The 24,624-nt window shown below is 39.6% G+C and overlaps 1 protein-coding gene across 5 annotated transcripts in view; it reads left to right on the forward strand.

Moving 5' to 3' along the window:
• Positions 1–24,624, forward strand: part of SLC38A9 (solute carrier family 38 member 9) — a 46,396-nt gene that overhangs the window by 19,728 nt on the left and 2,044 nt on the right. For 4 of the 5 annotated variants that reach the window (XM_077171401.1, XM_077171400.1, XM_054651918.2 and 1 more), the window contains 6 exons: positions 637–834; positions 3,601–3,708; positions 5,811–5,917; positions 12,143–12,256; positions 14,094–14,242; positions 22,966–23,055. In XM_077171401.1, the coding sequence (XP_077027516.1) occupies positions 637–834; positions 3,601–3,708; positions 5,811–5,917; positions 12,143–12,256; positions 14,094–14,242; positions 22,966–23,055 (766 nt within the window). The remainder of the gene's footprint in view (positions 1–636; positions 835–3,600; positions 3,709–5,810; positions 5,918–12,142; positions 12,257–14,093; positions 14,243–22,965; positions 23,056–24,624) is intronic. The other variant, XM_077171402.1, reaches the window with a different exon arrangement.

A 24,624-nucleotide genomic window follows, 5' to 3' on the forward strand; every position in this document is an offset into this window, starting at 1 on the left:
GGAGCACATCTTAAATTTGTTGTGTTGTGTTGTCTGGCAGTGATGTACTTACCCCTGTCATGGCACAAAGATGACAAAAGTGTTTTTGTTCAGTGTATGGGTGTTCAACCTGCCAGTTGTTACAGTACCTTTCTTATAATCCTTAGTTTGTTTTTAGAGCAATTTACCAGTAATTTAGGCTCTTCAGTGCACTTGAATTTTGGTTGATATGATCTTACTGAAGTGTGCAGAGACAGATTAGGGTGCTAAATATGCAGCCAGATGCAGGGGAGCATTACTGTGACTTGATTCCAGCAGGTGCACATGGGCACTGAACAGGCCTCGTTATAGGTATGTGACTTTGAAGGATGATCCTGTGTCACAACTTGGGCTTCAGATAAATTATCATCTTTGTTGTGGTCAAGTGGGAGAACTGTACCTCTGTCAGATTAGAGTGCAAGGTGCCTAGCAGTGGAATCTTAGCAATGAATTCCTGATTAAAAAAACAAACAAGTTAGGAACTGAGATACTGAACACGGCACTTGAGCAGTCCTCAGTAGGTAAAACACACCAGCAGTTGCGGGCTCTTGGCTCTGAGTATTCTGTGCAAGTAAAACCCTTTTCATCTGAGGATGTTTTTGTTTTCCTTTGTTCCAGTCATTTGTCCAAGTGCTGCTAGTGATCACCCACCACAGAACACGACTGTGATGTTCTCTTCTGGCAACAGAACAGGTTTTGAACTCTTTGAGGAATGGTGGGACAAATCAAAAACAGTACCATTTTACCTGATTGCAGTTCTTCTACCCCTGCTAAATCTGAAGTCTCCGTCCTTCTTTGCAAAGTTCAATGTCCTAGGTAGGTAACAAATACTATTAAAGCATTGGTTCCCTGTGACTGAAGTGTATAGAAGACAGTGAAAACTACTCCAGTGAATAGAATCATAAAATCTTTTAGGTTGGGAAAGTCTGTAAGGTTACTGAGTGCAACTGTTAACCCAACACTGTCAAGTCCACCACTAAACCATGTCCACAAGTGCTGTATCTGCACATTGTGCAGGTTTAATACATCTAGGGATGGTGACTCAATAATTTCTCTGGACAGCCTGTTTCAAAGCTTGACAACCCTTTCTGAGAAGAACATTTCCCAAATCTGAACATTCCCTGGAACAGCTTGAGGCCATGTCCTCTCATCCTGTCACTGGTTGCTTGGGAGAAGAGACCAAGGCTCAGGTGGCCACAGCCAGTTGTTCAGGCAGCTGTAGAGAGTGATAAGGTCTCCCCTGAGCCTCCTTTTCTCCAGGATAAACACCCCCAGCTCCTTCAGCTGCTCCTCACAGGACTTTTGCTCCTCACCCTTCATTAGCTTCATTTCTTTTCCCTAGACACTTCCAGCATCAAAATGTCCTCTTGTCATGAGGGGCCCAAAACTGGCAATATTCATGTCACAGGAGCAGTCTCATCAGTGCCCAGCACAGGGGGACAATCCCTGCCCTGGCCCTGCTGGCCACACCATTGCTGATCCAGGCCAGGGTGCCATTGGCCTTCTTGGCCACCTGTCAGCACATTGCCAGCCCATGTTCAGCTTCTGTCAATCAGCACCTCCTTTTCTATTATGCAGCTTTCCAGCCAGTGTTCTAGTATTTTGGTGGCAGCCCATATTGTGCCTCGAAGTGGGTTGTTGGTTGGTATATTAACCCCACGGGCTTTGTCTGCTGCTTTGCTTGAATCTTACGGGTAATATGGAGTTCATTTTTCTTCCTTTTCTTCCTTTCCTTCCTTTTTCTTGCTTGATAATACCATGAAACAAATTCCATTACATCTACAACAGATTTTCCCAAATGGTTCTATACATACCACTGTGCAACATTTGATGCATGTTACCTTGGTATAGTCAGGCATATTCTTCCTCCTCTGGTAAACATTTCAAACCAGCAGTTGCTTCTGATCTGAAGACATTTTCTGACAATCAGGTGACTAATTAATTACAGCATCAGTCAGTCAGTATGACCTGCTTCTGTTCTTTGTCCCAACTTCCAATATTGTGGATTCCTCTGTGCTGCAGAGGAAACAATTGTGACTTCCTGCTTACATGTCTTGAGGTAGAATGCCAAGGTGGTGGGGCTGATAAAGTGAGTAAAGCATATGCATGATGGGTGGAGCTGGTCACAGTTCAGGGAGTAGAAGATGTCTGAGGGGTAGCACTGAAGCCCACAATGAAGAGAAAGAGAAAACTGGATGTGGATCAGAGGTTGAAAAAGTTGGATATGCATTGTAAAGGTGGTAGAGGACAGGGATTTGAAGGTCTAGTTTGTTCGTCTGTTCCATAGTGACACTTTATCAGAGCTTTGATCTGCTCTTGCTGAAACCACTAAATGAAAATACCATGCGGGAATTTGTGTACTCGATCAAAGTACTTGATTTGGTACTTTGCTTCTGTGCAAAAAGTGTGGGTTTTATGTAGAAAAAAATTTAAACCCAGAATATGAATTACTCATTGCTTCAATAGATTATTATGTAATTGAGAAGGTGTTCAAAATTGCCTTAATTTTTGTAAACCTTGAAGTTTATAACACAACAAAAAATGAAAGACAATTTTGAGATGATGAAATTTATCTCAGTAGAGTTTTACTTATTTTGATACCTGTGGAAACAGAAGTCATTAGGAAACTACAGAGTCTTTTAGCTGATCTTCACATATAGAACTTTTATTTTCCTAATTTCTTGTCTGTGCTCAAGAGATTATCAATCAAATTATAATTCCTTCTGGTTTTTTTTAACCTTGCTGGGTTAAAATGCTGGGGTTTTGTCTTCACTTGCTTACAGCCTGTTCTCTGCTCACCAGCAGCATTATTGGCCATGAGGTTCATTGCAGTAGCCTTAGTTATTATTGTTCAGTTTCCTTCAGTTTTTAGGTAGTTACTATTCTGCTCTTGTCTCCTTCAAATGGTCTGAAACAGGACCATATACCCTCCATTCCGCAGGTATACACAGCAAGACATTATATGCATCTGTGATCTCATTTGTAGTTGTTAAGCTGTGCAGGTGCCTGCTGGATGCCTCTTAACCAATGAGATGGAATGCAAACCTGGTATTATAACAAAGATTATCCAAAGTTACAAATAACACAATTTTTTAATCAGTAGCATTGAAGTGTCATCACCAACTTCTGGCTCCAAGTGTAAAGTTCATAAGTGCAGTAATTTCACTTTCCATTGAGCTGTTTGGTTCAAAAAGTCAGTGACTAGATGAACATTGTAATAGCTGGAGTGCTATGATCAGTCTCCACTTAGATTGAAATCCTGGCAGTGGAAGCTGGAACTGATCTGTTTGTGCCTAAAGACCTACGTGCCCAGCAGCAGGGATTACAGGGTACTTCCTCTGCTGTCACCAGCACCGGGAAGTTATTAAACTTGCTGGAAGTTTACATTGTGTGCATGTGCATTATTTTTTCTCTCTGACCTATAAGAGAAGTAAAGAAGAAGTTTAGACCTAGTCTTCTATTAGGAATGAATACTAACTATAACTGCTTGACTACTAGTAACTAGATGGATGGAGGAGAAATTAAATCCTGCATAATACTTTGTACTATATCATGTATTTGTTTGCCTCTTGTTTTTTCCAGGTACAGTTTCAGTTGTCTACTTAGTTTTTCTGGTTACAGTAAAGGCTGCTCATCTGGGAATACACTTAGAATTCAACTGGTTTACGGAGAATGAATTTTTTGTACCAGGTAAGATAGTTAAAATGCAGTGGTGAAGTATATATTTGGTAAGTTTAAAATTTAATTTTTTTTTCTCTTTTACCTTTTAACACCTCTGAAACATAAATAGAGGAAATGCTGATGTTGCAACTAGAGGAAAGATCCCTCCGGACCAAATGGCAAGGAAACCCTTTCCCAGTGATGTTCCTTAGTTAACAGGCACTATCAACAGTAGGGAAGAGAAGGAGCCCCTGTCAGAGGAATCTTCAACGTATATCTTATGCCAGAGAGCTTACCTTAGTCCTGTTTCACCTATGTTATTTTAAGTTCTAGTTTTACCAGTTTCAGATCATGCCTATTTCAGTAGCAATTAGAAATTACAAACTGTAGACAGACTGACTGTTAAGGGTGATTTAAGTTCTCCACACACTGTCTTGCTTAAATGAAATAGCTCATTCATCATAGTTTGCAAGTACAGTTTTCCCATACTTCCCAGTTTATCTCAAGTTTTAGGCCATAATCTTAGTAGCTCTTCTCTTTCAAACACCCATTAGCCGGTTTTATCCCATCAGTACATATCAGTATGTTTTTGTTTTTATTGAAGGTTGTTTGATGCCTATTTGTTCTTTCCAAATTACTGTTATAAATTCCTCTGTGAGATGCCATAGTCATAAACAAGATGCATTTGGTATTGCTTGAACAGTTAGCCTAAAGAGATGAAGTTTCTTTTTTTAAGAAACCTGGAATAAGAGAACAAGGGTTAGGTCCTAGTTGGCTTTTCCCCATCCGTTACAATAAGCAAAATTTTATGACCAGTTAGCTCTAGGGAGCTGTGTCCTGAACATTAGAATAGTATCCCTTCTTCTGTTCTTAGAAACAAATGAGAAAAATGGGTTGACGCACATGCTGCAGGCCATTGAGAAATAGAGCACCCAGTAGTTTGATTAATTTGGCAAAAACTCCTACTGCTAGGAGATAGAAAAAGCAGGTAGCTAATGCATACAAATACAGCTTCCAAGAGATTCTGAAACTGTCAGTTTGCTTTTTATTATTGAGATTGAAGTAGTGCATGGAAAACAGAGCCTAGAAGTCAAGGCCAGAAGTCGCTTGCACTCTCAATTCTGTCAGTAGCACATCATGCTAATTAGATATTGAAGGTACAGTGAAACCAGCTCTAGGGAAAGCTTATTCTTTCAGTTTGGATAAGCCCTTCTTTAGTTGCCTGGAGTGTGTTTACTTTCCTAACTTCATAGCACTTTACAGAAGTCTGTTTTAAATATGTTTGCATGGAGCTCTCTGTGGTTTGTTCTGTAAGAGTTTGTGAACCTCTGAAGAGTGTTGTGCTATACTTCTGGATGCTTTTCAGAAGCTGACTATCTTAGGGTTCTCTAATTGCTGTTAGCACTCTAAAGAGTACATACATTCTTAGGTAATACCAATTAAGATGTTGCTTTAATGATGTTATGCATTGGTGAATTCCTAGACGATTTGCAGCACTTGGAGAACCACCATCTTGTGAACATCTTTTGAGTATTAAAAGAAGCAGAAAAATGCTACTCCCATGGAGAAAAGAAGGAAATTCTTTTCATACATGCTGTGAAGCATGATAAGAAATTGCTCTGCCTTTCTTTATGCCCTGTCTTGTAAGCAGAACCTCTTAAGTATCTACAGATGTAATTTTTCTTCCAGTAGCATAAGTGACTTCTTAATAACTAAAAGTGTTCACAGGGTAAATGATTCCTTCCCTCCATCTCCCTCTTCAGGAACCCGTAGGTATACGGCCTCACTGCTGTCAATTCCAATTTCACAAATGATTTCCAGTTAAACTGTTGAGGAGCAGAAAACCTTGTATGTACCAATCTTAAATTAACCTAGTAATCACTGATGGTTGGAGTCTATCAGAGAAGCCCTGCTGGAAAGTATATTCTATAGTAACTATTGTCCTCATGTATCTTGCACTTCCTGATTAGGTATCTGCATTGGCTGTGGTCAGATACGAGATAGATTGTCCCATTTCAAGGTGGAGGTTCATGCATTTGTCAGTACCCTCCAGAGCACTGTATGTCATCTGCATTTTGTCATTGTTTGTTTCAAAGAAGTAATTTAAAAACACTTTTTTTTTCTTTGTTTAGAGTTTAGAATTCTGTTCCCTCAGCTCACAGGGGTTCTAACACTTGCCTTCTTCATCCACAATTGTGTCATCACACTTCTTCAGAATAACAGGAATCAAGAAAACAACGTAAGTAACTTCACAAAACTGTGCTTATTTATTCTAGATTGCCAGACAACAGTAATTTTTTCCTGTGATTTGATAAGAAAAAAGCTACACATTCTTTTCTTTGCTATGAGGGAGTAACAGATAAATTACAAATTCATTTACATAAAAGCCCTGAGGAATGCCCCAAATTTACAAGCTGGTATTAAATAGCCAAATTACACACAAGAGGCAGATGACTTGACCATGTTGTAGGACGCAATGAAAACTGACCAATTTTAGAATGAAAAATGGTGGAAAGTATTTGGTATATGACTGATGTTAGCAGAATCCTGAAAAGTAGTTTTGAGGTCTAGGTAATACCTGTTCTCGGAATTGCTTCAGTAGTTTTGTGTTACAATTCTAGTCAAAGTCCATAGAGAAACTTGGCACAATTTAGGAAATCCTGCAAGTTGAAGCCTGGACCAGGAGGCTTTGTGATACATAGTCTTTGGACTGGTGCTTTACCCTTGAAAAAGCTAAGCACTGCTTCTCCAGATGGAACTGCATTCTTTGTTAATATCTTCCCATTTTAAAATACCAAATGGAGTAAATACAATATACAGAGTCTGAGAGTAACTTTTACTTTAATTATTTTTATTATTTTATTTTTTCCTCTCTACTTCCAAGGATTCTTGTCCAGCTTCATTAAAATGTTAGCTGTAAACGTACCTGCAATAACATAAAAAGATTTTTAAATACTAGGTGTATGAAAAACTGTAATGAAATCATAGAATCCCAGAATGCTTGAGATTGTAAGGAACCTCTGGAACCTCTTATTCCCCCTACTGAATCAGTGCCACTCAGAGCCAGATGCCTATCCAGCACATCAGATAAAATAGATCAGATTTGATTATTTGACAGTGAAGTACAGGTTATGTACCAATGCAATGAGATGACCTCTTAGGCTTTAAAAGTCTGCATAGTTGCTTCCTTTTACCTGTGAATCAAGACCAGCTTGTGAATTACGTATCTGCAAAGGAGTCATGCATTCTCCTCCAGGAAAGCTTCTGGGGGCTTAGGGCTTCTCAGCTGGAGGTCTGGACAAAGAAAGCTAAATAAGCTTTTTCTTGATTTCCTTAAGAAAATCTTATGATGTGGAGAAGGGCAAGATTTCTCTTTAACTGTGGCTTTCAAATTCTAAAGGCTAGATCTCCAGCAATCAGCTCTATATGCTAATACCCTCATTCCACCTTCAAGGTTTTCCTGTGTATTTTCCCCCTCTGTTTACATCGGAGCAAGCAATCAAATGCAAAGAGCAGCACGTGGAGTGTTCTCCAGCTTGCTTTTCCTGTGTGAAGGAGGAAGAAACTGTTGCCTGCATTTGAATCAGCTTTTCTAATACCCTCCCTGGAGCTTAACTTGAATTTCCAAGTCGGCCGTAGCATGGATCTCAAGCCCTTGACAAAACTCTGCATTGCAGAAGAATGTTCAAATTGCTTAGAAAGGACAGCTTTGAAGTATGACAGGAAAGATTTCTAATGGGAAAACAAATCTCTGTGTAATTCTTGTAGTAGTTTTATTTGGCTGGAGATTGCTTTTCCTCTTTGTAGCTGTACAGGAGCCTTTCACCTAGGTCTCAAAAGTGCTTTGCAAATGTTAATGAAGTACCTGTGCTCTTGAAGAGCTGTTTTGTGATTATGTCACTAAGCTGCTGGGCTAAGTGGGAGATTTCCATATATATAGGGGTCTTGCCCTCTGTCATAAGTCATGGGGGGTTTTTCCAATATATTTACAAGATGCTTCCTTCTCTCAGGATCTGATGGGGTGATACTGACACAACTCCATGGATAAAAACGTCACTGTTTTATTGATGGACCTGTTAACATGGCACTTCCTTCAGTGTTCTGTCAAAAGGCACAGAACTTGGCAAGCTGGAAAAGCACTGTTTTAGTCTTGATCAAAACTTACTGAAACTAGAGGTCATAGAACAACTCTCTGGGGAGGTGGAAAAGAGTAAGACAAACAATAACGTTCCTTTTATGGAGTCAGAAATTCAAAACAATAGCAGCTTCCATTCTGGTCACAGGCATGCATCACAGCCAAAAGCTAAAATACACATGGGGGAGGAGTGCTCTGGCCACTATTCCTGTACAGTGGTGTGGGTGTGAGAAGAGAAAAGCAGTGCACCAGAGCAAGCCACATGTCAGCAGCACAGCCTGGAGAAGCCCTGTGAGCAGGTTTTTAGTCTGCAGTTCAGAATTGACCTTCCTGGTCTCATCTCCCACTGCTGCTGCCTCCTTGTATTTATCAGCATAAGTTTTTGTACAGTGTCAGTCAAATGGTTCAGAAATAAATTGCGTAGGAAATGTAACCCAGCCGCCAAAAGGAGTCTAGGTGTGGGTTTTGGTTGGTTGGTTTTTTCCTGATTAATGTTGGTGATCAGTTTCCCTGAGCAACACTATGGATGCTACACAAGCGCACCATGATCCACAGGCATAAATAAGCTAGTGCTGTCTCCTGACAGTTGCTTGTGGATATACCTGGGAGAAAGGCTGTGAGTTGGGAGATGTTTCTTGTCTAGGTATTAACTGCAGAAGGCATGGAGCTGCAAATGGTACTTATTTTCTGCAGTGTTGAAACACTTTATTCCTTGTAAACAGACTGAGCTTCCATTGATGGTGCCATACCATTGGTTTCTGTTTCCTGCCAAAATTAGGCACAGCATCATCCATCCTGGTGAAGTACTTATTTTTGTCACCTAGTTAAATGTTACTACTTGCCCTTGATGCACGAGCAGGTGAAGTCTATTTTTATGATATAGATCAAAGTCCTGTTGAGATATTAGGGACACAGCATGTCTCCTGAGAAGAGACTAATCTGAAATGGGATGATCAAAAGGTGTTTCAAATGGTAATCATTACTAAGCACTGATACAGGCTTCTCCATCCAAGAAGCAACTCCACAAACTTCCTGAGGAAGGAAGTGAACTGTTTTCTCCATGGCATTCAGCAGCAAATCAAGGCCTGGAAGCAGCCTGTAGCAGCATCACATAAGAAATGTCCGTAGAGCCACGGAGCCTCCTCTGTGCCATGCCAAATCCCATGCTGCAGGTTTGGCCAGCACCTGAGTACTGACTGGTCTGTGGATGTGATACAATGTCTTGTACTTTCAGGGCTGTCTTCGTTAGCTCCACGCTCATCCTTTTGTCAGGAGGCTGATTTCTTCCTTTGTTCTACTGCTGCTGCTGGCCTTGAGCACCCAATTTTCTCTTCTTCCAGCAGCACTTCTAACCACTTCTTTGTTCTGTGGATCTGACCAGGAGAGCTCCCTGTCAGAAGTAACTGCAGCTAACATATGCTCTCCAAGCTCTGTCTGAAAATCTGCCTGTTACTTCAGGAGTATTTGAGAAGGGTTTGGCAGGTATCAGACTATGATCCTTATGAACTGTGACCTGCATATTGCCTTAGATACTTACTTGGAGATTCCCACTGTGATTCTACAAATAAGTATTGCTTCCAACATTGTTTTTTCTACAAGTTTGATTCTTAAACTGTGGCTGTAAGAATTGCTATATTCTTATGCTTAGGCAGCATTCACCGCAGCAATGTCCACTTTTGTGGAATGTAAATGCCTCAAGTATCAAATTTAAAATAAAAAAGTGTAGTTATTGCTCTTACTTAAAATAATCCTTTTATCTCTCCCCATGTGTTCTTTGATTTTTTTCTGGAATTATGCTATCTTAACAGTACTGTCAACATCTTTAGGGAGTGAACCCAGGTCTCTTGAGGAATAATGAACATTAATCAAAAGATGTTCCTGTTATGTAAACCCATGTTGTTGTACAGAGGTAACCATCTTATACACAGAAGCATGTATTTGGAAGGGAGTTGATGGATGTTTGAGAAAGAAATAAATCCAGGTTTTCAAGTTGTCTATTTCTTTTTTAATAGCTATTCAGATCAAAATCTGGGTACTCTTTGTATGGTGACAACACCTGGAGAAAATAGTCTGTTGTGTAACATGCTATGAAAATAAATTATCAAAATTATCTCAGCACTTAGTTTCAGTGCAGATTAAAGCATACACCCTTAAGAACTCTGGAAACCTGAACTGGTTAGTACTGGTGCAAGTACCTGTTGGAGGTAATAGCACACCATCTATCTACCATTTTTCATGTCCAAAAGAAGCAGTAAGAATTTTATTTCAGATTTCTTGCCCTCACAACTGCATGCACTCGTCACAGCAAAAATAGTTTTACAGTTGGTTCTAGGACTTATGTGTAGGCAGAGTACAAATAACAACTGTGAGTTACTATACTGTTTTTATGTACCAGGACTACTCCTAAAATACCAGATTTAAAGCAGGTTTTGGCAGATGATGTGCATTAAGATGTGCAAAACACACTGGATGTGTTTTGAAAAATTGTCCAAGTCCTGTCCTCAAGAGATGAGAGTCTGTATCTCTATGCAAAACCACATTACTGTGTCTCTTGAGTCCTACAATTAATGGAAGTTACTGATAAATACCTGCAAGAAATATGGATGCTCATATTTAATATTCTTAAAATTAGTTCTTACAGTGGGTGGGCACTAGTGCTTTTGAAGATGTAGATGATATATAAAAATCTGTACAGCTTCTCATGTCACAAGGAGAAATTCTGCATATAATTTAAAGAAAAGGCTACTGCTCAACTTCTGAAGAAAGTTGATAGTCCTTACTCAATGGCCAGTATGAGGAGAGTGAAGCCTAGGCCATCATCTTCCATGTGCATTTAACTGATTAGCAGAAGGAAGAGGTTGCAGCTAGAAATGTGCAGCTGCTGGGAGCTTGAAGGCTGGAACATGACCCTGGAACATGTTCAAATCCCACTGATTCCTTTTTCCCATCAGCTCTAAAAGGCAAATAATATTCCTCATCAGACAGCAATCTTCTACCCCAAAAACATGCAAAATGAATAGGAGATTCCACGTCTTTCACAAAAACTGGCTCCTATCTGAATTTCTCTCACAACTCGTAATCTAGTATTTTATCATTTCCTCGGGGATTACCTTGCCCTTGGCAGAGCCTGGAATGGTGTAGGATATGTTTTTCTGCCAATAAGATAGTGTGAAGAAGCACTTAGGGAAACATTCCCATGCACAGATGTGAGGAAGCTTTGCTCATATTCAGTGAGCTGGCTGGAGGTGATAATTATAACCCTGGTCTGGAAACCAGTATAATCCTAATAATTTGGTGCTATGCCTGGGCTGGTAAGACTTGCTTCTCAGTCTTGGGAAAATAGGGTCATATATTGAAACATTACTAGTAATCCTTTAAGAAGGTGATGATTAGCAGCAGCTGAACAAATGGTTTTCTGTAAGGTGATGAGTGTTTTGTACTGTAACAAAGCTTATACAGAATTTAGTTAGCTAATAACTAGAAACAAATGGTCTCCCTCTTTATTTCCAAAGGAAGGAATTTATGTAAAAGAATAACTCAACAAGTACATTGCTGTGAGATCAGTCTGATGTATATGTGAATTCTCTAGTTTCATAAAGTACTTAATTAGTTTTGCCAGTTATCTTCCTGTAATAAATGTGTGGTTATTTTTGTATAGTGGAAAATATTTGTATATATTATATACCTTAAAAACATAGCCAAAATTTTCAGAACTGAACTTTGAAGTTCAGGTTTAAATCCATGCTTAAGTGTATGTAGTGTAGTTAAGTGTGGATTTAGGACCCTAGTTTCAACACTCTTTCCTTAAAATCTCTGATTAAATTCCTTTGTATTACATCTGCAGTTGGGTAGACTGATGTCTTTGATTGCAAGATTTTATTCATGACAAAAAATTTGACATAGGGCTTTCTGGGCTTTCTGTGTGTCAGTGTTCCAAGGATCTTATTAGGAATAGTTGAATGTAAGAAAGTAGAAGGGATTTCTTGCTTGTTTTAATAACTAGTGTATACTTATGCATCAGGAATAACATGCTACATCTATTGGCATATCTCATTCATGGTGCCTTTTTTGTATGTGAGAGATAACAATACATGTCTAGGTCAACTTTGGGGTATTGCAGCTTTCTGATCTGATTAGAACCAGGTCTGAAGTCTCCATCCAAGTAGTAGGAAGTAAAAATAAAAATGTACAAGTGATAGTAGTAAACATAAGAAAGTAATGCATATAAAAGTAACATAATACATGAAATAGAAGTCTTCTTATGAGGTTTTTATTTCGTCTGGTTTTGTGTGTAAGTGCTGGCCAAAATAAAATCTTGTTTTTCCTCAGGTGAGAGACCTTTCTATTGCATACTTCCTAGTTGGACTAACATACCTGTATGTTGGAGTGATAATTTTTGCATCTTTTCCTTCTCCACCATTATCCAAAGAATGTATTGAACAGGTGAGATATTTTACTGTAGTATGTATTTCAAGGAATGACAAGATGTGTTTTTTGGGGAGACCGAAGTGGGTCATCTGGTCCAACCTCCCTACTCAAGCAGGGCTATCCCAGAGGATATGGCACAGGATTGCATCCAGATGGTTCTGGAATATCTTCAGTGAGGGAGACTCCAGAACCTCTGTGGACAATCTGTTCCAGTTCACAGTCACTCACACTGTGAAGAAGCTCTTCCTCATCTTCAGTTGGAACTTCCTGTGCATCAGTTTCTGCCCATTGCCTCTTGTCCTATTGCTTGGCACCACCAAGAAGAGCCAAATCCATCCTTTTGGCACCCTCCTTTCAGATACCTGTATACATTGATGAGGTGCAACAGGAATAGGCCCAGCTGCCTCATCCTTTCCTTGTAAGAGAGATGCTCCAGTCCCTTAATCATCTTTGTAGCCCTCAGCTGGACCCACTCCAGGAGCTCCATGTCTGTATTGAGAAGCCCAGAACTGGACACAGCACTCCAGATGTGCCTCACCAAGGCTTAGTAGAGAGGCAGGATCACCTGCCTTGACCTGCTGGCAATGCTCTTCCTAATACATGCCAAGATACCCTACTTGTCCATAACCTTTTAATAAATATGCAATAAAAAAACCCCAGTTACTGCTTCTTGCTTCATGATTCGCCCTGGCAGGAGCATCTGCGCTTGACTGTGGTCAGTTGGTGGGACACCTCGTGGGCACTACCATGAACAGATGACTAATGCTTGTGTTATCTCATTTATATTCACAAATGGTTCCCAATATTTCAGTGAAAAACAAACATATAATAAATACTCTGTATTATTGTGATGAAAGTGATGAAGGACCAAAATGAACAAGTGAACAATTGAGATTTTCATTTCTTTAGCTTCTTTAATCCTGAGAAGTGTGTGCAGTGACTCATTGGGATTCCAGAAGAAATAGAATGTGAAAGCAAGCTTGTTTAGATAGGAGTTCTCACTGCAATTACATTTGAAGTCTGACCTCTGGAGTCTGACACTGGTGAGCCTTGCCAGCAGAGTTCTTCTGATAATAGCACCACATGAAATACTCTGTGAAGGCCAAAAACTCTTTATCTGCTTCTAGGCAAAGCTGATTTCCACACCCTAAATTGCTTCAGAGATAGCAGTTATCAGTGGGGGATCCATGTTATGCCAGGTGTTCTATAGCTCTGGCATAATATTTAGCAATAAGGTAGCATTTGAAGGCTTCCTCTGACTGTGGATTAGTTAGAACTGTTAAACAAATTATTTTTTTAACCACCTGAAGTAATTTCACGGGATGAAAGTGATTTTCTTCCCATTTATTTTCTTAGCTATCTCAGGTACTTATGAAGCTGTTTGTATATTTCTATGATGTTTAAGTCTTATAATACTTTTTCAGATGTTCCCACTAGTAGTGTATGATCCCTTCCTCATTTGTATGTAATGCAGTTTTACTCATTAAGTAACTGTTTTTAATAAGTAGGTATGATATGATAGATAAAAGGAGTCTATGAATCCATCTGCCTAAAAGGTCAGGTGGCCTTTCCACAGTCTGGATTGTTTGAGGACGTTCAGAAGATCAGAAAGCAATTCGTTATGTAATATTGGCATTAACGCTGACATCAGCTTAGTAACATTCAAAAATTGGTTGTTACTTTGTGGCAAGGCAGTTGTAAAAGAGGGAGAGGGTTTTTCACATTATGGAGTTCATTTAGCAATTGTAGTTGTTTGGGATTTGTCCCATTCTTTCTGGCACATAGATATTAAAAGCCAGCAGATATATGTAAACAAGCCACCATTGATGTGTAACATTACTTATATGTTTAGAATTTTCTAGATAACTTTCCCAGTGATGACATCATGTCGTTTGTTGCAAGAATATTCCTGCTGTTCCAAATGATGACTGTATACCCACTGTTGGGCTATCTGGCACGAGTTCAGCTGTTAAGACAGTTTTTTGGAAATGCTTACCCAAGGTAAGGAGTCTGTTTCTTGACAATAGTTTGGCACACTCTGCTTAACTGGCTTTCTGTTGTCAGAAATTTGGCTAGGTTTTTGGGGATTTTCTTTGTACATTAGGTTCATTTCATAAGCTAGTTTCACGGAGTTTGTAGAGTCAGGGTGAATAGACATGCCTGCAGATCAGGACTGTTACAGTTTGCCAGAGCAGAATGGGGGGGGTTCTTTTAGCTCAGCTCTTCATCTTATCAATAAATAGTAATTTTGTCAACACACTCCCTTTGGGTTATGCAATTATATGACAAAAGGGAAAAAATTGTTTAGTCCAGGAGCATTTAATCTAGCAATCCTTAAGCTGTGAAAAACATATACTCCAGTTACTAACCTTTCAGCATGCCATCTTTGTTTTGATTGTGCATGATTAGTAATCATCCATCTGTTTTTAAACAGAGCTAATAGCTGAGTGAGTTGTTACTTGTGCTATCTGGGCTGCTGCTATGCTTATAAAAATAGCTTTTCACATGCTAATTTCAGAGATGAGCCACACCCTTGCATTTGTACAGTGTCTGTACTCCAGGGAAGAGCTGATGCAGATTTCAGTTTTAGTTTGGTTTCTTAAATAAAACCTAGGACATTTAAATTTGGAGTACTGGAGTACTGAATTTGTCACAGCTGAGAAGTTGCCATTAATCTCCAAGTTTCTTATTTTGTATTGTGAATTATTGTTGATGGAGGAAAGGAAAAAAAAAATCTCAGAAAGGAATGTGTATTTCCTCTGTGACATCAACAGTTCAGGTCTGCAGAGATGTTGTTCCAAGTTTCAGGTTTCTTCTGAGTCCTGAAATAGGTTCTAGAAACTGAATGCCTAAAATTAGGCAGTGAAATAAATGCCTGCTTTTTTTGACTCAGAATTGTATGCAGTTCAACATTGGGATTTTTAGGAACTGCTGCAAGTTACTGTTGGAAACAAGGCCATTTATTTAAGTGCTAAAGATGGATTTCACAGCCACTGGGAAATAGTCTTGTCCTTTATATTATGTGGATATGCCTTTTCCTATCTCCTCCCTCTAGTTACTCTCTGACCAGAATGGTTTTCATTTTCCTCATGGGCTCTCCTAGAACCTACAGCTTTGTGCCAGTCTCTTCTCAAGTTAATTCCAGCTTGTTGTTTTAAGCCTTCGTGGTATGACGGATTTGATGATGCAGATGCTTGTTTGGTTCTTGTCTCCAGGATGTCCTGTGGGTAGCTTCACTCATTTTTAAATTCACTTTGTTTTAAGACTCCTTGTAGTGAAGTATTTAAAGCTTCTGAGAAGTTAAAAATGGTTTCTAGGAAGCCATAAAAGTCTCTCCAGCCTATAGTGATAAGGCAGCATATTCTGGCTGATGCGTTCTCTCTCGCTCTCTGGCATCCCAGGTGTCTCAAACACAGCACAGAAATCACTGACTTAACCTTCAGGCTCTGGCTTCTGTACATTTACAAGGTCAGCCCTTGTTTTTTTCAATGCAGTGAAGACTAACTGTAGGCTGGTAGCAAGCACAGAACATGTCTGTGGGAGGATAGTAAAGATTTACTGCCTGGTTGTTGAATGTGTCTTCAACACTGGTTCTCACCAGTCACCTAAGATGACAAATCTCCTTTAGTAGCACTTTATCACCTCTCTAGGAAAAACTTCAGTATTTTTGGTTTTCCCCAAAGCTGATTTTGTAGGGATATGTTTTACAAATATGAAGCTTTTGCTGTTATTAACATAGACTGATATCTTACTAGAGAGCCTATTGATTCACTCTGAACAACCTACTTGGAAATATTAATTTCTGTAGCTTTTTGTGTAGGTAAATGAACACTCTGTTAATAGTTGAATATAGTTGGATTCTTTTCTCAAAATCCTCATTAATCAGGGCTAACAGCTCTTGGGCAATAAGAAGATTGATCTGCATAGATTCATGCTTTACCTCTTAGATTTCTGTATAAGGTGAATAGAGGAGAATATCCTAGGTCATATGCCTGGAGAAAATTTTTGTGTGAGTAGTGAGCCCAAAGGATGAAAAAGGAGGCAAAGAGCAGGATCTCTGTTGGCAACCTAGCCTCATTTAACTCTGTGATTCTATATGCTTAATCACATATCTTTTCTTGGATGCATCTTTCTTATATTAAGTTTTCTTTGCAGATGAGAGAAATGTTGTAAATTTGCCTTCTGACTATAATTTTCTGACCAAAACAACAAAGTCAGAAACCCCTACCAGAAACACCTTCTCCTTTGGTCCAAGTCTTCACTAGAAGTTTTCCTATCTTCATTTTTAAGCTCTTGGTTGCTTTACATGGAAGCTCACTGATTTTAAAAGCAGGCTTCTTCATATCAGCAGTTATTTGCAGGTGTGGATTCCTGCTGCTGCTGTGGGTGGAGTTAACAGATACCCATTAAGTTAATAATTGGAGTACATAGAATTCTGTACGGATGCAACTTAAAGCAAATAGCTTAATCTCACACGTTTACAGGTCTGCCAGATAGTTTTTATTTCCTGGGTGTGATTGTATTGCTCAGATAAATTTCATTCTCTTGGTTTTACCCCTTTTTCTTTATCTGAAACTGATTATAATAAAGCACCAAGATACTAGTTTCCTGTTTTGGAATTTATAATCTAGATTTTTTATCTAATCAAAGGCAAATAAGCAACATTATGGTTAATATCCTATTTTTTTTCTGGAAAACCATGGATTATAACTGGATGATTATGAGAAACTGCATACTCATCTTCAAAGGAGCTTTTATTGTCTGAAGACTTGATTTTCATCTCTTTTGTGTCAAGCTTTTTATTCTGTAGTGCTGTTTTTCTGTTAACAACTCTTTGCTGTGTACCTATAGAGTATCCTACTAACCCATAGTCTTGAGTGATGAAGCAGCTCAGCCTCTCCAAATGTAAATGCTTAAACAGACAATATGCAACTTTTTTTCTCCCAGGTTTCACAATAGACATAAGCTGAACAGTGGGAGATGGCTTATCTGAAAGGAAATGGGAGTCTTGTCTTCCAACAGTCAGGAGGAGAGCAAAAGCATCCTTGATTCTAAGAAAGAGGATTCTCCTTGTTCTTATGTACCTTTTTCAGTGACTTGTGTCTCTACCTATCTTAAACTCAAAGACACATGTAGACATGCTAGACACAGCAGTCTTCTTACAGGCATCATCACAGAGAATCATAGAGTGGTTTGGATTGGAAAGGACCTTGAATATCATTTGTTCCAACCCCACTGCCATCAGCAGGGACAGCTTTGACTAGACCAGGTTGCTCAGACCCCCATCCAAACTGGCCTTGAACACTTCCAGGAATGGGGCATCCACAGCTTTCCTGGGAAACCTCACCCATGTGGTAGAGCTTCTTCCATATATTTAACCTAAATCTCCCTCTTTCAGAGTGTACCCATTCCTCCTTGCCCTGGCACTCCAGTTCCTGTTAGAGAATCCCTCTCCAGCTTCCCTGTAGGCCCCCTCAGGTACTGGAAGGTGTCTGTGAGGTCCCCACACAACCCTCTCTTCCCCAGGCTGAACAGCCCCAGCTTGCTCAGCCCATCCTCATAGCAGGGGTGCTCCAGCCCTCTCACCAACCTCCTGGCCCTCCTCTGGACTTGTTTTAACAACTCCTTGTCATCGTGCTGGGAACACCAGAGCTGGATGCAGTGCTCCAGGTGGGGTCTCAGCAGAGCAGAGCAGAGGGGTAGAACCCTTCTCTCATCTGCTGGCCAATGCTGCTTTGGATGCAGCCCAGGATTCCCTTGGCTCTCTGGGCTGGGAGCACTCACTGCTGGCTCATGGTGAGTTTTTCATCAGTCACCACCCCCAAGTCGTTCCCCACAGGGCTGCTCTCAATCACTTCTCTGCCCAGCCTGTGGGTGTGACTGGGATTGCCACGATCTGGGTGTAGGAGGCTTTTACTTGGCCTTGCTGAACTCTCTGAGGTTTGCACGGTCCCACCTCTCAAGCCTGTCCAGGTCCCTTTGGATGGCATCCCTTCCCTCCAGAATGTCCACTGCACCATACACAACTTGGTGCTGAGGGTGCACTCAATCCACAAATCCTTCAGCCTTTCTCTACTTCCTACAAAAGATTTAGAAATGAGAGAAGACATCCTAATTCCTTCTTTTATTTTGCAAAATATTATTGGAATATGATCCCAGTATTACCAGGTGGAACGTGCCTGGGCTCTTCTGGCCCTTGCTGCTTGACCAGAGGTGGCAACTGTGGTGTTTCACCTCAGAGACACCCCTGGCTGGCTGGATGTTGCAGCTGGCACTTGGAACAAGTCCAGGCAAGCAGGAATTCAGTTTTTACCTCTAATGGGAAGGCTTTAGGTGAGGTGAAGAGGAAAAGGAGACGGATCCTGCTGGAGGGTTAATCCAGAGTTTTATTCCGGAGTCACAGATCTCCGAATCTTGGTAACAGCTCCAACAGAATCCCGACCGCACGGTCCCGTGTCTTTTTAAGCCTGGGGAAAGGGGGAGGGGAAGGGGTAGGTGTGCCACCAACCAGGTGGGAGGGGGGCAGTCTCAGGGGACAATGACACCTGGACTGGCCAATGACCCCAGGGATGAGGGGCATCTTTTGAACTTCACCAACCAGAGGACGCCCTTGCTGGAATGTTAACATTGAGGACAGCACTTAGCAAGGGGGCAAGGGGGAGGGGAAGGGAGAGGTTGGCACACCTGAGGGACTGGGAAAGGTGAAAGAGGATATTGCTTCACACCGCAACAAAATGTATGCTAGTAAATGGATTACAACAGGGAAAGTGATGTACTGGGACAAAACCCAAGTAACTGTTCATTCTCTTTGCTCTCCCTGGTGTTGTTAAGGAAGGCCAAAATTCTGTGTATTGGGTAATTGCTTTCTTTTCTAAAATGAGATATGTTTGTAATGGTGTCATTTAACAGCTGATTTAGGGCCAGATGCATGTGCTTTATCTGCTGTTTCTTGCTTGACTCTGGATCTTCTTATATGTACAGAAAGCCAATTTTTTTATTATTGTTACTGGCTCTTTCCTACAGTAATATTTGTGACAGAGATTCCTTGATTAATTATATGGTGTGCATAAAGTGCTTTAAAGAGTCATCAGATGATTTTTTAAAACTTTTTAACATCTTTCCTATTCTGAGAGGTTAAATAAGCTGATAGACAAAAATCACTTAGCTTTCCTTAATGATTGTCATCCCTTTACTCCATGGTAGCCCAGCAGACCTGCCAGTTCTCCCACAGACATATGTCTTCTGATGCAATGAAATACATTTCTTCTGTTTGCATGCATGTTTGCTTGTCTGCTCTTCATCTAACTTCTGCCTAGCTTCTCTTAAAGGTTGTGATTCATTGTCTTTTGACCAATGTCACTTGAGTGAGATTTCCAGGAAGAAAATGCATTTTTAGATACAGAAGCCTCTCAAATATTCTTACTTGGGTAATCCTGATTTTCTTCTTTCCTTGCTTTCCAGTTTCCCTTATTGTGTGTGTTTATCCTGTGACTCCATGCTGAGTCTCGAACTTCTGAGAGAACTTAAAACTTGAACGGATTTAAAATCAGTTTCTGTCTTTAAATTTCCCCTTTGCTAGGGTTTGGTTTCACTGTTTTTGACAGGATTCTTACTTTGAGGATGCCAATGTTAATTAGATATATATGTTCAGTGACTTAAGTGTAGCTGCCACTTCAGTGGGAGAGAACTTGATGGAGCAAGCCCTTTAATGGTCTTCTGGCATACAATGTTGTTTCTCCCCTCTGTCAATCTGAAAGGTTAACCTTGCCAGCAGAGAAAAAAGCAAGACTTAGAAAAAAGCTTGCATTTTCTTCTAATCTTCTTACTTCTCCTTTCCGTTACCATTTTTGTGGGATTGCAGGATTTTTGCAGGTGAGCAGTGATTCCCTTTATAGAAAAGAGCTAGAATCTTCAACTGCCCAGCTGAGAGTATGGAGACTGAGGACAGAATAGAAAAGACTTGCCATGGGTGTGCTTCCTTTGTGAATTACAGCCTCCTTCAGGCAACCCAGCCTCTGCCTCAGAGCAGTAGCCCTGACCAGGCTGCCCAGGCAGACAGTCCAGCCCTGGCATGGGCCACCCAGCTCTGCTGCCATTGACCGTGAAGAAAGTTACACCCCTTAGGAAATACCTGTATGTGACCAGGGTGATTAAGCACAAACAGGCCAAATCTTTTCTAATCTCTAATGTCCTCTAAATACTTTTCATCGTATAATTGTAATAAGCAATGGTGTGGTTATTCCGCTGCCTCCAAATGCTGTTTTCCTGACTGTCCTTTTGCAGTGTGTTGTGAGCGTTAACTTTACTGTAAGCCAGTGTCAGGCTAAACCTGAACAATTCAGAACTTATTAAAATGTCACAGGCTATGAGAAATGCTTGTCCTGTCTGGAACACACCTGCATGGAGCTCTAGAGTGCTAAGAAAAGTACTGCCTCAAATAATGTAGCTACTTGTAGCCCTAGGTATCAGATTTCACTTTATTCAGAAGAGTAGGGGTTTTTTTGGTAAATGGTAATGCCTTTCTCTCCATCAAGATCAAGACTTTTTCCCCATCGTGGAGATGAGCTGAGCTGAGCTGTGACTATCTGCTTAGGTAAAAGAAAGGGTTTGCTGGTTAAATACCTGTCATGGTTACAACTCAGGCTGTTTCAAAAGGTAAAGAAAGGAGCAAGGATGTTTCAGGGGAGAAATGCAGTGTAATCTTTCACATTGAAACAGATAGGTGCAAAGCCTTTTCAGACCTTCTGATTTTGGTATTGTTCTTGAGGAATCTGATTAATCTTGACAGAGAAAACTGCAAAGCACTACTCCACGAGTACTGAATTGCTTTGGAGACTTCAGCATTTGAGGACCATTGTTTTCAAATGAGCCAGAAGACATTGTCCCCCCCTCAACCTAATAATCCTTTCCCAGATCAAGAAATTGAAAAATGTTTCATTTCACACCAAAGATACAGACACTCCTATTTGCTTTCAAAATTTAAAAGAATTTAGAAGCAATTTTTTTTAAAACAACAGCTTTGAACAATAAAATCACGTCTTTAAAGCATGCCAGAATAAAATACTTCGGAGATTTTTCAGGTTTTCTGCTAAAATACTCTGAACTGACACAAATTTGCAGAACATTTTTTGAATTAGTAAGCCTGCTCTGGTTTTAGTCCCTCTTGCTAAAAAAAAAACAATCTTAGCAAAAAGAGAATGGAAGAAGTACTGTCATTTTGTGTGTCCATAAACTTTCTGCTTCAATTGTGTGATAGTAAGATTTGTGATCTGCCATGTGTAGGGAGAGAGGAAGTAGTTTTTAATGGCAGACACTTTTTTGTGAACAGGTCAGTTAACTGGCTTTCCTTAGCAGTATTAGAAAAGGTGTACACATGTGATCCCTAAGAAGTCTGATTGTTGGGATTTTTTTTTTGTTCATGAGGTCTTACCAGATTTATATCCAGAAAAAAACTTAAACAGCTGCTGTAGTCTCACTGCAATTGTTGATCTCTAAGGTACACCTCTTGCACCACTGTTAAAATGTCATGTACAAAATTGAAGAATTTTTTTGTCTTTTTGAAATAAATGTTAAAAGATTGAAGGTTAAAAACAGTTGGTAGCTTAAATTATTCCTTTGTGTTTTAATTACCTTCATTTCCCTGAACTTTAATGAGACTGTTCTATGTCTTTTATCTTTCTTCCTAACTTGGAAACTGGCAGGTAGCCTTTCAGCCATGGAAGCTGTCACTTTTTAAAAGTTTGTTAGTTAGGTCCTCCATAATACACATACTTTCTACAGTGAAGAAAAAATTAGCCTTGGCTTACAGGTTTTGTGTATTTTAGGAAATCATATCCTCCAGAAGAATAAACAAAACCTGTAAGTGTATGTATGTTTCCTCTGTGAGAATTCTTTTTTCCCTTCATAGAAACAGCTGTGTGACCAAAATATCACAGGTTTTTATTCTATTTCCTGACTTTACCTTATGCTAAAATATGCCAACGTTTCATATTCCCGAAAGTGATACTTTCCTGAGTCTCAGCTCTGTGCATAACTGCACTGAATTTGTCTGATACAGTAAAAGCTGTTTTTGCATAACAGAAAACCTCCATTTTTCTCATCCTTAATGCAAAAGGAAAGCAATGGGAAATTATTTGTAAAAACAAATTCAGCAAAAAAATTCAGCACAAATTGGATAGGAGCAAGGAAGTTCATTACAGTTCATATACTGTAAGACATCCAACGTTTTAAATGTTTGTCCTCTATCAAAATGCAGTAGAGTTCAAATTTTAATAGTGTTTGTAATGTTTTCCACTTGATGCATCTTTGTCTTTCTTCTGGTTTCCATTAGCTCACTTTGAGCAATTCAGATCATTCTGTGAACAAGCTAATTCTTTCTTGTGGGAATTAGGTTATACAGTATTGTTTCTTTGGTATTTGAATGTCCATCTGAAATACTTGAGTGCTGAGTACCATGTATGATATTTTTTGTAAGAATTGCCAAATTGCACATTCTTATTCCTTAAGAATACTTTGAGTCAAAATACTAGATATTTAGAAATTGGCACTCTGAATATTCAGTAGATGACATGTTTGCTGTGAAATTAATTAGCTTTAATAGAGTGAGTCATGCAAATGAAAACACCATCCATGTACCAGTTAAATATTAGAGTAAATGAAGGACAGTGGTGGTATTTTGTAATAAATATAACAGATGTTAACACTCTTTCCTCACTTTCCTGTAGCCTTTTCCATGTGCTTATCCTGAACCTAGCCATTGTAGGAGCTGGAGTAGCAATGGCAAGATTTTATCCAAATATAGGAGGTATCATAAGGTGAGTGTTTGCAGTGAGCTTCCCTGTGATGTTACTATGTTTGTGTCTTGATGTTGAAAAAGATCATTAATAATTGTACCTTTATATTTTGTGAAGCTTATGCCTTCTTAAGTTGTAAATAATGATTTGGTGTGTAAACAATCAGCTGGCAAAGTTCTGACATCTGTTGTTCTGCCTCTGTGTCTGAGGTGGTTGAGTTTTACTGGAGTTGTACTTTAGGACCTTGTAACTCTACTCAAAAAAGAGTATGGTGCCAGAAGAAAAGTTGCTTTGTTATTGTGTTCTTCTCTCAAGTTTCTGTTTTGTATTAAAACCATTGGAACCTAGATTGAAGGTCCATAATAAAAATCCAAGAAAGCAAGTGGCATCAACATGCTTCTAAATGGTATCTTAAATTTACTATGTTGATGAAAAGGTAGGATTTCTATAACTAGAAAATATTAGAGGAAATAATAAGGACTCTTACTTTACTATGTTTGACGTCAACATATTTATATGCATTGTCATTTATTCTTGGTTTGCACCTTTCCTAAAGCAACCAGGAGAGGGAGGTGTTTAAAAATACCGAAATCTGCAATTATAAAACCAGAATGACGGGTTTGGGTCTGACCAAAGTAGCAAAATAACTTTTGCTCAGTGGCTGATCTTTGAGGGTTTTTCCCATTTCCTCTTTTTCTTCTGTCTCTCCTTGTAGTAAATTTTTTTTGTATTCCAGTAATAGAGATGGTCAAGTAAATTGTCATCATAGACTCAGAATGCTAGAATGGACCTTAAGGTTGAAAGAGACCTTGAAGCTCATCTAGTTGCAACCTCCTGCCATGGGCAAGGAACACCCACTGCTAGCTAGGCCAGGTTGCTCAGAGTCCCAGCCTACCCAGCCTTGAACATTTCCAGGGACAGACATGACATCCACAGCTTTCCTAGACAACCTATTCCAATGTCTCAGCACCCTGTAAGGAGAGAATTTCTTCCTGATGCCTAATTTGGTTAAACATTGTGCAATACATATCTCTGTTTGCAAACTGGTGCTTATCTAATTTGTCTATATTGTGCATAGTAACCAAACACGTTGAACAGTGGATTTCCAGCAGATAAATTGTCTTTATGCAGTCTAACATGCATGCTTGCTAGTTAGACTCATCATTCCTTGGAAAGGAATGTTCAAATATATGAAACAAAATATGTTGTTACTTAATAACATTTGGCTGCTTAGTTGGTGAAAATAATGAGAACATTTTTGCAAGCAAGGGATGGGTTAGAAAAAGAGCAGTTAAATGTTTCCCTTGCTGTGGTTGATCATGTTACCAGAAGGGCATGTTGTTCCTTTTAGGGCTGAGGAATGATTTTCTAGAAGCTCATTAAATAAATTAAAATAAGAATTGCAGATTCAGGAACATCTCTATATTTAAATGCTTTAATATGTGTTCTCAGATGGCTGGGCTGCAAGAAGGTTTGCAGTTCTGGCAGTAAAGGACGTGTAACAGAGGATGCACTGTCCAGTCTCTTTCTGTTGCGTGTTGACAAATTTCCCCAAAGAAAGTAGAAACATCAAGTCTTAAGTAAGGGATT

The sequence above is a fragment of the Agelaius phoeniceus genome, chromosome Z, assembly GCF_051311805.1.
Source record: "Agelaius phoeniceus isolate bAgePho1 chromosome Z, bAgePho1.hap1, whole genome shotgun sequence".
In the NCBI taxonomy this organism is placed as follows: domain Eukaryota; kingdom Metazoa; phylum Chordata; class Aves; order Passeriformes; family Icteridae; genus Agelaius; species Agelaius phoeniceus.